This window comes from Myotis yumanensis, unplaced genomic scaffold, assembly GCF_028538775.1.
Source record: "Myotis yumanensis isolate MYYU_CA2020_CCGP unplaced genomic scaffold, mMyoYum1.0.hap1 SCAF_1, whole genome shotgun sequence".
Classification (NCBI taxonomy): Eukaryota; Metazoa; Chordata; class Mammalia; order Chiroptera; family Vespertilionidae; genus Myotis; species Myotis yumanensis.
Window position 1 is genome coordinate 143,252,348 of NW_027223752.1, and position 15,228 is coordinate 143,267,575.

Sequence of the window (15,228 nt, forward strand, 5' to 3'; positions counted from 1 at the left end):
AACAATTGTCAACCTTACCACATGTATACTACAAAGTCATGACCTAGGTATGAAAAACAGCTGCTATTGACTAAATGTTGAGTATGTAGCAAGCTCTAACTTTAATCTGTACATAACCTCTCCTACCTCATTTTGCAGATGAGGAAACAAGATTAGATAGGAAAAATAACTTCCTAAGATTACATACCTGTTTTGTGCCCAAGCCAAAATTCTAGCTCAAGCAATTGAACTCCAAATCCTCCCTTTGAACCATGTTCTCCTCGAAGTCTTGTTAAGATAAGCTCTAGCACAACCAATTATAGTGTAATAGATACTAGCACTTGACATTGGGTTGATATTGAGGGCACTGAGAAAGGGTTGCTAACCCTTCTGGATGGGAAGAAAGTAGATGCTTCTTGGAGTAGATAAGCTTCAGTTCAATTGGGTTTACTGATTAGAAACAAGGAAGGTATTCTAGACACAAGTAACAGCAGGTTCAAAGGCAGAGACCTCAAAGAGCACAGCACATTCAGGGAGGGGCACTAAGGGGCATAAGAAGAGGTTGCAGTGATGGGCGGAGGAGTGGGAAGGGCCTGCCATGGGGACATATACAGGATGTCAGTGGTTTTCAGATTTCAGTGTGGTAAGGATCACGTGGGATGACTATTTACAATGAAAATTGCTGAACCCAAATTCATCAGAGAATCTTTCTTATACAGATATATCCAGGAATTCAGTTTAACCGGAATACTAGATGATTACAATGTAGAAGAGTCTGTTTGCTAACAGTGTTAAAAATGTCTGGAAATTGCCTTGCTGGTGTGGCTCAGTGGTCGAGTATCAACCTATGAAACAGAAGGTCATGGTTCGATTCCTGGTCAGGACACATGCTCTGGTTGTGAGCTCAAACCCCATTTGGGGGCATGTGGGAGGTAGCTGATTAGTGATACTCTTTCATCATTGATGTTTCTACCTCTCTCTCCTTTTCCTTTCCTCTCTGAAATCAATAAAAAAAATTTTTTTTAATTTCTGGAAATCAATATGCCGGAGCATGGCATTGTTAATGTCTCTGTGTTTTAGAAAAAAACAACACAGCAGCTCAGTGGAGAGAGGAAGTTGATCTCAAAAGTGATTTTTGGTTTATTTTGAATTCAGAAATAACATATAGGTGGTTTTTTAAAATAATTTATAGCATACACACACTCTTTTGTTTATAATTGCTTTTGGGTGCTATTTAGATTATATTAGGTTATAAAAAAATGCTAAAAAAGCAGCATTCAGTTGTGTTAATTTTTGTTATTGTTGTTAATCTTTACCTCAGGAAGATTTTTAGAGAGTGTGAAAGGAAGGGGAGAGAGAGAGAGAGAGAGAGAGAGAGAGAGAGAGTAAGAGAGAGAGAGAGAGGGAGACCCATTGGTTATGTGACCTTGACCGAATCAAACCCGAGACCTTTTAGTGCATGGGCCAAAGCTCTATTCACGGAGCCAAATCAGCTGTGGCAGTTGTGTTAATTTGTAAGGCACTGTAAGCTACAGAATGCATGAGCATTTCAAACCAAATCTTATTGGTGTTTGCCATTGTCAATCCTTCCTACCCTGGCAATTAGTAAACTGCAGATCAATTAATAGAGAATCAATTGTGAATAAATGAATAAATTGCTTAATTGAATCACATATTTCCAGTAGAACCTAATTTCACATATATAACTGGGGACCATCTAATAAATCAAGCAAAAATGCAGTGCTTCTGTACTTTTCCCTGGGATTGATTTAACCATTTAAAAAACTAATTACTTAAGATAAAATTTCAGTTGACTTATAAATTTAAGATTTACTACAATCTTGTAATAAAATAAGGTAAAAGTTGTTATTTGCCATTGTCTTTGAATACATTTGCCATACAGTATGTAAAAACAAACTTAATTTTAAAATGATCTATTCCATTTTATTATTTGTAGTCAGGTGGCTCCCCAAAATCTTGTTATTGTAGAAAATCGATATATCCCCATCTTGCAAAACACAATGTCAGTATGTATATTTTTCCATACTTAAACAAACTTGAAAGGCAAAAGGAACAGGAGGGAACAACCATCTAACTCAAGTGGAATTAAATAGACTCTAAATGTTAGATTTTCTTTGCATAACCAGAGATGGCCTTGACCAATTGGGGATTCTCAAAGTTAGCGTGCCAGGTCACACACTGATATTTATTCCACACTTATGCTCATTCAACACAGATGGTAGGCATAAAATAGCTGAGCTCCAATGAATCATGTCTGGGCAGAATGATAGATATGGTGTGTGTGTTTTTTTTATGTTGACAGTAGAGTTGTTTTCACATTCCACTTGAATTAAATTATGCTCATTCATGCCATAGTGCATAATCTCTGGCAAAGATTCTTAGAAAAAGTCATCATGTGGACCCACTGCAAAAAAAGTGGGAAAGAATAGTAGCACTATAAGCCCTATAAGGAAATTTAAGACAAAAGTTGAATAGTCTTCATTTATTTTTTAAAAATATTTAAATATCTTTAGGTTCACATTTATTAGTATGGATTCACATATATTGTATGCAAATGACTATATAGATATTAAATTCAGGAGCACTTTAAGTCTTTAATTTTAATAAGCTGACAAAAATACTTTGAATTTCTAATAAAATAAAATCATGTGTCAGCCATACTAGGTATGATCATATATGACACTGGCCATAACTTTAAAATGTTAACAATCAAGTTTGGTAAATAAGGACATGACATTTTGTATAAAGAAGAAAAGTTACATAGTAAAGTAAGACGTGATCAATAGCAATTATGAAACTTTATCAGAATGGGCTCTGGAGAGTAATTTTTGTGTTTCTTTAAAAAAAAGTCAATGGACTGTAGCCAGAGGGAAGAAAATTATTCCAGTCGAGGAAGAAAGAGTGAACAAAATCTTACTAGCCCAGTGCTTGCTCAAGGGGCCATTTTAAATATGACCTAATCATAGTGTTGTTAGGGATTCCCAAGAACACACTCAGATTGAATGACTCAGTAGAAGGACTCACAGAACTCAGAAAAGCTGTTATACCCCAGGCTGCCATTTTCTATAGCAAAATGTTTGAGATGAAAATCAGCAAAGGCGAAAGGCACTGAGGGCAGAGTCCAGAAGAGAAGCTTCCGGTGGTCCTCTTCCAGTGCAGCCGTACAGACAGCACTTCTTCCCCAGCAGCAATTTGTGAACACACAGCATGTTCTGCCAACTGAGGAAACTCATACAAGTCTTGGTGCCCGGGGTTTTTATGGAGGGTCAGTCACGTAGGTATGAAATTCTCCACGACTGACCTTATCTCTAGTCTCCAGCCCCCACAGAGTTCAAACTGATAGAGCATGGCCCAGCGCTCCAGGTGAATAAAACAGACATTCACCATAAATCATATTGTTAGCATAAACTATCTTGCATTTATCCAACAGGATAGTCCACAGGCGTTATCTCCCAAGGGCTGGTTATTTCTTTGGAATGTGTGGGTGGAACACCCTGGACCTGCTGAGTTAACCCTTTACAATACAGTAGAGTTTCTATGACTATGAGTCTCACATTTTAAAACTTAAGAAAAACAAATAAAAAGATCTGATATTCTGAAAAAATGACAGCTGCAAAATATTTTTCTATATCCACTTGTTTGGATGATGAGAACAGAAATGAGGAAAACCAACTTCTCAGAATAGCAACTGGTCTTACCTTTGGGTTGGGAGCCCAGTGTACTGCACAGAGGAGTGGGCCTCAGAGGAGTCATTTGTAGCCATGTTTGACCCAATCAGATGACCACCTGGGAGTGAGTTGTTCCCCAGAACACTGTTAGTACTTTATGGCTGCTCCAATCAACAGGTCTGCAGAAGAGAGCTTGTTGTGCTAAACTGAAAATTTGAGAATTACCTACTTACCGATTTTTTTCTTTTCATTTTTGCTCCTCACTCTGCACCCTTACTTCTTTTTCTGAACTGCAATGTGGTCTTCTCTGAAGATGTTCCAGTGGCTTTGATCGTCATCGCCAGGACTGGGTGGACAGTGGATGCCCTGAAGAGGTACACATGTTCTTTATTATGACAAGATTCGGGGACACACGCTGTCATATATAGATGCTATAACTTAATGACAATGCTATCTCATTTGGTAAAAGTAGACAGCAGTTACCGAGTCCCTTATATGTGTCAGACTTGGGGTTTACTTGTAAATCTTTGCATGTATTTTCTCAATTTATTCTTATACCCATTCTGTGAGGTAGGAGCTATTATTGCCCCCATATTACCAAGAGGAGAAGAGGGAGGGGTGAGGGGGAATGGTGGGGAGGGATGTAGTGAGGGTATCCAGAGTTGGGTATGTGGATAGGGAATAATAGAACCAGGATTTGAATTTCTATGAGCAAAGGATAGTTTTCTTAAACACTTGCTTGCTGCTTTTCTAAGATCTAGGAAGTCATTTTTCATATTTTCCACTCAAATTATAAAGCCAGTAGTTTTAAGGAAAAGATTGATTGCAACAAATTGGACTGATAGAAGTTAAAAATGATATAACATAGAAACAGTAACTCCCAGGCGAACGTGATGGAGACAATGATGCAACGAAGCAATTCATATAAACGTGTACAGTTGCAGAGGCAATTTGAACCTGTTCAACAGTTTTCTAGTGAATTGCATTTACATTGTCATTTCAGGGTCACATAAATATATTCTGTAAAAGAAATCTGTGTACAAAGAAAATTATGTTTCTTCACCCTTTAAGTTTTAGGGTATGAATTTTGGATAAAAACAATGAACAGTTACACCATTTTTTCTTATCAGTTAAGCAAATCCTGTCAAAGAGCTACTTCAAGGAAGAATGCTGATTTGTAAAGAAAAATAATTCTTGCTGATGGCTCTTTTATTTAAGAAATAAAAGATGAGCCCATGAGATAAAAATGGGAGAAGCATAATGGGACTGGAGTTTTTAAGTAGATTGAAGCGGGTTTGAAATTTATACTTAGGGTAATGGGAGAAGAGGTTAGCAAAGCAGGCCACTGTTGCCAAGCAGCCTAAAAGACACTGTTGAGGATACAGGAGGTAAGTTTTCAGACCTCCCTGTGGGGGGCTGTGTGGTTTTTCTCCAGCTGTGCCTGAGCAGTCAAGGAAAAGATAGATTTCTTTAAAAACAATAACAACAACTATTGATGATTTTCTGTAAAGGTGATGTGGAAAGAAGAATAAGGTAAAGATGCATGATATTATTGAAAAAGAAGTTGATGTGATAGAAAAAAAGAATACATAAAGGAAGACAATAATCCTATGTAATCACAGGATAAGAAGAATCTGAGTGAACAGGTACATAGATTAGCTGAAAATAGAGTAACTGGAGTTATTATTCCAGAAGTAAAGTATTTTCAACCTCAGATAAGGTCCAGGGTATGGAGATGATAACTAAAGTAGAATCAAGAGATGATCATGAGATCTTTGGGGCTGAGAAGATATAGGAACTAAAATTAGGGGAATTGAATGGGTCCCAGGGATGATAAAGTATAGAATAAACCTGTGTCGTATCCAATTAGTGAAAAGGAAGCCATCTCAGGAACTCATTCTAAGCAGTAGTAAAGTGCATTTACTTCACTAGTGACAAGAGAAGTTTAAGAAAAGTATTTATTTAGTAATAAATTCAAATGTGGGAGGAGTGCCTTCCATGTCAGAATAATTATCATCTGTTTCCTCAAGGCCCATCTGAGGGATGGAGTTCTTTGAAGCACAAAGAGGTGGGGAGAAATACCAACTTCCAAATCATAAAAGTTTGAATGTTGAATATTGCTACTGGTGAAGGGTATAGGATTTATTTGCATAGACTATAGGTGAAAAATACAACATGTGCCTTTCCCTGGTGTCCCCAGTAAAGCTCTGCTAGGGAAATGATAGGTTAAGTAATAAAGGAGGGTTGCTCAATCCTTCACTTGGGTGGTTTCAATATTTCACAAAGGGAAACACATTTTAAATACCCATTCAATCTGTGGGGGATTCTTATTAAAATAGTAGTAGTATGGAGCAGTCACCAAATTTTTAGAATTTGTCATTATCAGTTTGATATGGAGAGAATGCATTTTTTTCTTCACATACCTAAGTATGTTTTAAACCTTATCTTCATGGACATGTTTTTCTTCTTGTATAACCTTTTCCTTTTTGACATCATGTCTTTTACACATATACTGACATAAAATTTAGAGCAAGATTAACAGCAGTATTATGTAAACAGAAAGGTTATCAGCAGAAAATGATGAAATTCAAATTTCCAAAGATGGAAGTGCTTTTTTACATCCAATTTATTCTCTCATCTATTTTACATACTTTGTAAATTAACAAATCCCTAAATATAGTCCTGTACAAAAGTGTAGCCCTCATGTTGATTCGAGAGTCTTTTGTGATTTACAGACCAATTTCTTAGATGTAATTTTAAATAACATATGATCACTCTTAAATTGCTTTCCCATTTGTTTCTCTTATTAGTCAAAAGAGAAGATGTGTGAGACTGTGGAGCCAGTGGAAAGTTCTTCTCAGACCACCACAACCATGCAAGCAACTACTGTACTATTTAGGTTCTTAACAACCACCAGAAGAGCAGCAACATCCCAGCTGCCCACCAGCCTGCCCACAGAAGGTGCAAACTCAGGGTGTTGACATGGACTGGAGTTGTTCTTTAGAGGGAATTTTTATTTTATTTTTATTTTTTTAGCAAATTGGATTTCTAAAGGGGAAAAGACAAAATTATTTGAGATAAAAATATGTGCTAGGATTCTTTTAATGTACTTTGCCTTTCAACTGTGGCTTACTTGTCCTCCCTAGAAAAGAAGTATAGACTTCCTCTCGTATTGCTAAACTTTGAAGTAACTGAATTCCACATTTTAGACACAGGATATGAAGGCAAATTTATATAAAATATTCATTGATTTTTGGATTCTGAACAATACATAATTCTACTCATTTGCAATTCTAATATTTGCCTGAATACAATCAATGAAATATGTTGGTCCATAACCTGTAGAGGGTACTATAAATGTCACAGAAATTATCCGTGGGAAACATCACCTCTGCCAGGGAAGAGAAACATGCCAGAGTCCATTAGTGCACGGATACAATTCCCTGGGGGAAGAGGAATATTAGTCAAAGTTTGTGAATATTCTGGATGGTACCACTAAAGAGAAATGTGAGACTAGTTCGCCAAAAGTAAGCTTTGAGGGGAGAAAAATGGTCTCTCTTCTTTACTGTACTAAACCTTGCTTTCACTTGAATAAGGAATTAAACTTGAAGCCTTTGCTTTTCATTGAAATTTACTTGGATATCAAAAATTAACTGGAATAAAGTAATAGTGAGGAAGAGGACAACTATTAAATACATGTATTTAGATATTTAACACCAATGTTATATTTATTTTAATCCAAATTATTTAGGTTGAATATAGCCTGTGAAAATATTTTTGCAATTTGAATCCTTCCCCTGTGAAATATTCCTACAATTTGAATCCTACCCTATAAAATAAAACATAACCACTGAAATAAAAAAGTATGATCTACATTTTGTCCTTTAAAGTCAAGATATTTTTCATGTGAAGTTGGATATATTGATTAGCAATGAATAAGCATTTAACTTTTGAAGTTAAATTTGTAAATATTGGCAAATCATTACTACAATTAATTTGAAATTTTCTTGATCTTAATTTTTAATGAATAAAAAAGGCCATACTATAAAGTCTAATTACAATTACTCATTTTTGAAAATTAAAAATACATGTATTTTAAGTTACAGTTATAACAATGTACTTTTCTCACAGATCTTAAGAATTATATAATACTCTGTTAAGTCTTGATTTCATGAAGAAATTTTAGTACTACATCGTGTAAGCTAGCACTTGCTCTCATTGAACAAGAAATTAACTCACTAAAGTGTTAAAATCTATTCACATTATCATTAAAACATTAGTATCATTAAAACATTAGTGTACAATTATTGCTCCTGAGATTTATGTACTTGTAATTTTTTTCTGTTGTAATAACTTGGAGTTTCTCTTTCAGATGATACCAAGATAGCACTGCATCTAAAAGATAATGGAGGTAGGAATTAACACTTTTTTCTTTTATAAATATTTTTGGATACTAATCCATTTCATTCATTTTAATCCAAGAAAGGACTTTGGAGCTTCTAAATAAAGAGTGAGGTTACATTTCACTTTCTGTTGGTATTTTACAAGAGAAGAATTCAGTGTGTTGGCTTGAAAAGTAAAATGGTTTCAAGAGTAGAAAGAAATTCCAGTCCTTCTACTATGAAAACGACAAGGCACAAATGACCAATGAAAGCTGTGTATGCTGTGCTTCATGTTTCAGTGTGTGTAGTATTGGGATAATAGCGAGGATTAAGATGGAGAGGATTAAGGCTAATACACCCTGCACATCTCCTATTCCTTGTTGCTCAGTTCAGGGGTGGGGAACCTTTTTTTCTGCCAAGGGCCATTTGGATATTTATAACATCATTCTCAGGCCATTCAAAATTGTCAACTTAAAAATTAGCCTGCTCTATTTGGCCAAATATTTAATTAACTCACCCCTAATGCCATGGTAGGGCCAGACCAAATGATTTTGAGGGCCTTATAAAGTCTGCGGGCTGGCCGTTCTCCACCCCTGCTCCGATTCTTGATTTAATTGTGTATGTGATTTTCTACCCAGGGCAGGTATTAAGTTCAATTGTGTGTGTTTTTCTTTCACTAAATTGAATATTTAATATCTTTTATAAATAAAATTAAGAAATAAACCAATGTGGAAATAAATTGTGTTAGGCCTTTTTATCTTTTATCTGAAGCAAGACACAAAAATTAAATATGCAAGAGAACATTTAGCGAGAGCATACTTAAAGTGTGTCTAAGCCAATTTAGAAATATCTATAATGGTACTTTAAAATTTGAGGAAGAAAGGTTTTACCAAAACAAGGCTGTAAAACATATTGACTAAAATTTTAAAAATAGTTTTTTCCTTATTAAACTTTGTTAGCTCATTGTGTTTCTTTACCATAGTATGCTGGATCTTAAAAGAGATTCTTCATTAGTAACTGTTTATTCAGCTCAGGAAAAGGGTCTCCTCCTCTTCTTAGCAGCATCTATTATGTAAATGTGGCCTGCTGTAATATTGATCTAGACACAGTTTTACTTGTGTGGCCCCAGGTGATTTTGTGAGTATGTCAAAATTGTTAGGATATTTTTCTCTATAACTGTACAGATGGCTCCTAAATTACTTAGTCTAGGTTAAGTTGCAAACATATCTATGTTTTTTTAAGTATGTGTACAGTGACCTAATATATAAATATATTTACTAAAGGCCTGGTGCATGGCATCTGTGCACTCGGGTGATCCCTCTGCCCAGCCTGCACCCTCTCGCAGTCCAGGAGCCCTCTGGGGATGTCTGACTGATGGCTTAGTGCTGCCCCAGAAGCAGGAGAGACTCCCACCATAGCTGCTGCACAGAGCCCTCCTTCTGGCTGAGCAGCGCTCCCCCTGTAGGAGCGCACTGACCACCAGGGGGCAGCTCCTGCATTGAGCGTCTGCCCCCTGGTGGTCAGTGCACGTCATAGTGACCAGTCGTTCCACTGTTTGGTTGATTTGCATATTAGCCTTTTATTATATAGGATATTTCATATCAGTTTATTTACATACAAAGTAAGCTACTTATCCTCTTTATAATTATCATTATTACATCAGTTGTCCATTGTCTTGCTTTTATATCAGTGTTATTTCATTTATTTTTTACTCATTGTTGTATTAACGGAGTAAATAGATAGCTTTACAGCTGACCATTTGCAAACTATATACTATTGAGAAATAAATTTAAATCTTAGTGTTTAAAGGGACTCTAGCATTCTCTCAGTTCAGGATTTTTCAAAGTGGGATGTTAGTAAATCCCATGTGAGTATAAATCCTAATGTTGGGAGTACCTCATTTGAGGGAGATGTGTAGCATGAGATGACTGATATCGAGGAGGGCTCCCAAGGGGCTTCTGTTGTATTTGTAACATTTAATTCGTCATAGGGGTAGTGGTGACGTTTGTGTATTATAATACTCTCTATGCTCTCTTTTCTCTTCTTTTTTTAATAAAATATTCTATAATGCTATCAGAATAAACAAAAGATTCCTATGTTTAAATAGGTGTGAGGTACTCTGGGTGAGAGAAAAATGAAAGTGGTTTTGGCTGGAGAATCGTTCAGGGCTTTTAATGTTCATTTGCTCATTCATTTTCATGTATTCCTGCTGAACACTGCTCATGGGGAGGCATTGTTGCAGGCTTGGGGCTATGGCAGAGACCAAAACTTAGACAAGTTCCTTGCTTTCAGAGAGCATGTATTCTAAGGAAACTGAGATGGTAATAAAGATGGAGCAGCTAGCATTTCTCATTTGGTCATAAAATCTTTTTATAAGTAGCATCTCATAGGCTCCATTTTTTGTCAAGCACACATTGGGAAATGGGTTCCTAGAATATTGCCAATTATTCCAAAGACATTCCTTAGTGTTGTTTAAAGCAGCAAGGAATCATAAAACTGGAGATGTTTTTAATTCAGGACATTAGAACTACCTTATGACGCTGAGAAACCAAATTAAGTAAGTTTGAACATTTAAATGGAGGCCTTTTTCACTTTTTGTTCTGCTAGAACAGTGTACTTGGATTTCCAGGTGATACTGAGATCATTGATATGCAGCAGGTGTCCATCAGAATTTTAAAATATCACAATGAGAGTTCAAATATGTCTGTTTACTGTAACTCTCTTCATCTCTAGGGTTGTTTATAAAATAGTTTTCCTAAAAATACAGTTTGAGCAGACTAGCCTGATCAGTATTAAGATAAATTTTCTTTCAAAACAGTGTTTAATAAAAATCACATATTATGTTTTATAGCATCTTCATCAGGATAGCATGCTAGCATTGCTTTTTATTTTATGGAATATGGAGATGCAGGAAGAGTTGCCAATTTAAATCTAACTTCATTAGTTAATTAAATGTGTTGAAAAAAAGAGCTCAGAATTGTTTTCTCCGTCGTCCTCCAGCTTAACATTTTGCAAAATTGAGCTAATAATAAATAAATAATAAATGTTTTCTCACATTTATTGAGAATTTTTTAATGCAAGCTAATATATTTTTGTAAATTGCTATATATTGTTGCAAAGACATTTAGCACCTTTTATTTCTTGATTGAACTTTCTAGTTTAGCCAAAGAACATATATAGGCATAACCCATAGATACAGATAGCACTGTGGTAATGGCCAGAGGGAAGGGAGAGTGAGGGCTGGGTGGAGGAGAATAAGGGAGTGTGGGGGAGGGGGGGGGGAGAGACATCTGTAAGAATATCAACAATTAAAATAAAGAAAAAAAGTCTTTTAATTTAGAGGTCTGTACTTTTCTGGAAAAGTAGTCAATATGTAGCTAGAAACCAGTGACTGTCTTTACATATCTCATCTTTTAGTGTGAGATTACCTTGGCTCTGAGTCTTTCTAGGTCATGTCTGTGGTTAAAGTATTTGATTTTCTTCGTGGAATCCACAGCTGACATGATTATACATTCACTTTCCAGGAGTTTTCTTTCATCTTTGATATCAAAGCATAAAATACCTCTGAGCAGCTAGACCCCGAAAGCACACAACAGAGTTTCTCATTGACAGGGCCCACACTGAGTTACAGGCGGCTAAATCGCTCCTGGTGAATTTTCCATTGTGCATCGAGTTTCCTGCTACCTTTAGAATAGGTCTAGGTAGAGCCTCTGGAAGTTTCAGACTAGTGCTTTGATTGAAAAGTTTTTATCATCCTTCAGGGTTGAGTGGGCGTTCTAAGCTCTGTAGGTAACTTGAGGAAAAGAACATGAAAAAAATGTGAATAAAAAGAATGATATCTAATGAGCACAGGTCCCTTAATAAGATACAGTATTAATTGACTATTGTAAGTGGCTGAATACAAAAACTCAGAAGAACCATTCTAAATATTACATATCTCCAACTGAAATATTACCGGTTGCATATTTATAGTATTCAGTTTAGAGTAATACATAAGTCAAGTCAATTAGTATACCTGTCCCTTATTCATGTGAAAAACAGAAGAGGAAGAGAAAGTAAAAAAATTAGAGGAGGGGATGAGGAGGGGGAGGAGGCGAAAAAGAAGAGAAAAAAATATTTATTGTTTACTATGTTCTAGGCACCATTCTAAATACTGTGCATATATACCTCACTTAATTTATCTAATGCCTCTATGGGTTGGTCCTGTTGTTCATTTCCATTTTATAACCGAGGAAATGAAGGCACAGGAAGGCTGCGTTACCTGGCTGGTATGTAGCAGAGCTGGGATGTGAATCTATTTAACCTTGGTGCACGTTTCAAGTCCTTAACAACCTCACAGTATTGCTGGTCCCTTATCATTCAGGTCTCTTACAATAAATTTCACATGGGAAATGTCAGTATAAGGTGTTTTATGAGCACCTATTATATTCTGTTTCCTTTTTGGTAACAACGGATCATACTTATAAGTGCTTGAAAATGAAATTTCCTTTTCACATGTAAGTGTGCATTCGTTTCCGCTTTATCCTTTCTGTGAACATCACAATCGGTTGATTCTCCTGTGTAATTGAATAGTGGCTGTATCACTGGCATGTGGCCTCCAAACTACAGGGCTGCTCTGTAGTTCATGTTGAAAACCTTATTTAAAGTCCTTTCAGCCTATTTGGTTCCTCTAGAAATTCAAACTTAATTCACCATTAAGAGGTATCTATAATGTATTCTTTGAATATATGTAAGCATTGAAAATCACATCTTCTTGTTATATAAATGTGCATAATAGTTATAAGCATTTAAAACCACATGTTGAGCCCTAGCTGGTTTGGCTCAGTGCATAGAGCATCAGAAGGGTCCCAGGTTCGATTCCGGCCAAGGGCTCATGCCCAAGTTTCGGGCTCAATCTCCAGTGGCGGGTGTACAGGAGGCAGCCGATTGATGATTCTCTCTTATTGATGTTTCTATCTCTCCCTCCCCCTTCCTTTCTTTCTGAAATCAATAAAGAAATATATTTAAAAATAAAAAATAAATAAATAAAACCACATCTTGGTATTTAAATGTCTAAACACTAAGCTGTACACCTGAAACTAATACCATATTGAAGGTCAACGGTATTTGGGGTGGGGGTGGGGTTAAAAAACACATCTTTGTATTTCTAGTTCTGAGCAAAACCTTATTAGAAGAGTTCCATTTGAAAGGAATGACCTATGCAAAGTGCACAAAATGATATCCAGGATTAAAGATTTTTGAAAACTAAATCAATGGCAAGTTCTTTTAATTGAAAAGTAACATCTTCAACCCATTTCAATTCAATTTAGCAAATTGAATTGTGCCATTCCTCTGTACTGCAGATGTTAAAATGATTTCTGGCTCTAAAATGCGGTGATTTTATTTTACTTAAAATTCATTGGTTGAGATTTATCCAAGTACCAAAAGCTGCATTCTCTCTTGGTTCCTCTAATGGTTCTTCCCTTTGCTAAAGTTGAGTTAAAAATAAGTTTTGACTCTACGTTCTTCATTGCTACTAATATTTAAATAGTGTCAGCACTCCCGGCAGCTGTATTATGCAGGTGGTGCTGCATTTGTCATCTCTTCTTATTTCTAGGAATTTTACTAAACCTGGATTCTAAAAGACTGCATTCTTTAGACAGAATGTGGTATCTCTATCAAAGAGATGCTGAAATAGCTACATTGAGGCAGTTTGCAGAACACAATTAAATTAATTTTAGGTACAAGCCTGCAAAGTGATTTCAAAGAGCTAATACAGATATACTTTGATGAGCTACTATGGAATGGCTGGTCTAATTTTTCTTACTGTTGTTTAGTTTTTCATTTCTGAATATATCATAAGACTTTTTATTCAAAGAGAAAATGTTAGAACATTATTCTGACTTTTTCACTGGAACATTTCTGAGTATTTTTTTATGACCTCATCTGTAGTGACAGACCAGGTGTCTAGTGTTTCATTTATCATTCAGTCGAATTATTTTTTTATTTTAATACATAAATAATAAAAGAAAGCTATTTTTCATTTCTTCTACCTGCCTTCCCTTGTTGTTGTGTGTGTGTGTTTTCATCTACTTCTTCAGCACAGGTCACAGTCTTGTAAGCAAAGGGAAACTGTTCTTTCCTTTTGACAGGCTATTGAATATCTATTGCTTTCCATTTCTAAAAAACGTAATCATCTTGTCATTTGGTTTTATCTCTGCTTTGTTTGACTACTTTTCATGACAGCACTGACTCTGTTCTAAGTATGTATATGCCATACTTCAGAATGTTATTTTTAATATCCCCAAGGATTAAAGATTTCTCTAAAAAAAAATGGTATCCAGAGTAGTGGTTCTCCAGTTTCTCTGTACATTGAAATCACCTGCTTATTCTCATCTAATTTTATTATTCCAGCTTATAACACCCCCAGTGCTCAGACCGTCCTCTAGTCCAGTTAAACTGGATCCCTGGAGCTGGGATCCAGGAAGCAATATCTTAAGCCCCCAGGGGACTCCCGTGGGAAGTCAGTTGTGAGCTAGTGGTGTGATGCAATGCCTCCGAAATAGTATGAGCATCGGAATCATTGGGGGAAGACGGGGTCTTGTTGAAATGCAGTGTCTGCTGTAGGTGTTCTAGGGTAGAGCCCAATCTTTGCACTGCATCTCTCAAATGCTCTCAGGTAATGCAGGTACCACCAGTTCACAGACCACACTTAGCATATCAAGAATTGAATGAACTCTTGATTTCTTTCTGCCAGAGTCCCATAAAAATGACATACCTTACTCTGAGTGCATCCATTGGTCTTTACCTATACCTCATGACTCCCCTCAAACAAAATTTGAATTAGTAGCAACAAGAAATTACCTCTGTCTACATGTAAAGAACACAGCTTACCCAGCAGAGGCAGGGGCCCCAAAAGCATGATGTCTGTTATATCTTGCAAATCATTTCAATATATGTGAAAATTTGTATAGTTTATCTGTTGCAATCATTTATTTTGATAAAGATAGTTACACTTTCTGTATTTTGCTGCACCATGTGGAATTGCTAATTTCCTTTTTATCATTTTTTTACCTGCAAAAATTGCAGTTTCATTGTCCAATGTAAAGTTTAAAAAATTGTTATCGGACATAGACAAAGATAAAGAAAAATCACATTGGAATCCACTGTGTCCCTTCATGTTGATTTATAGCGTTTAT

The 15,228-nt window shown here is 36.0% G+C and overlaps 1 protein-coding gene across 2 annotated transcripts in view; it reads left to right on the plus strand.

Moving 5' to 3' along the window:
- PLXDC2 (plexin domain containing 2) overlaps positions 1-15,228 on the plus strand; it is a 413,522-nt gene that overhangs the window by 354,392 nt on the left and 43,902 nt on the right. For both annotated transcript variants that reach the window (XM_070432569.1, XM_070432560.1), the window contains 3 exons: positions 3,982-4,042; positions 6,479-6,629; positions 8,041-8,079. In XM_070432569.1, coding sequence (XP_070288670.1) covers positions 3,982-4,042; positions 6,479-6,629; positions 8,041-8,079 — 251 coding nt within the window. The remainder of the gene's footprint in view (positions 1-3,981; positions 4,043-6,478; positions 6,630-8,040; positions 8,080-15,228) is intronic.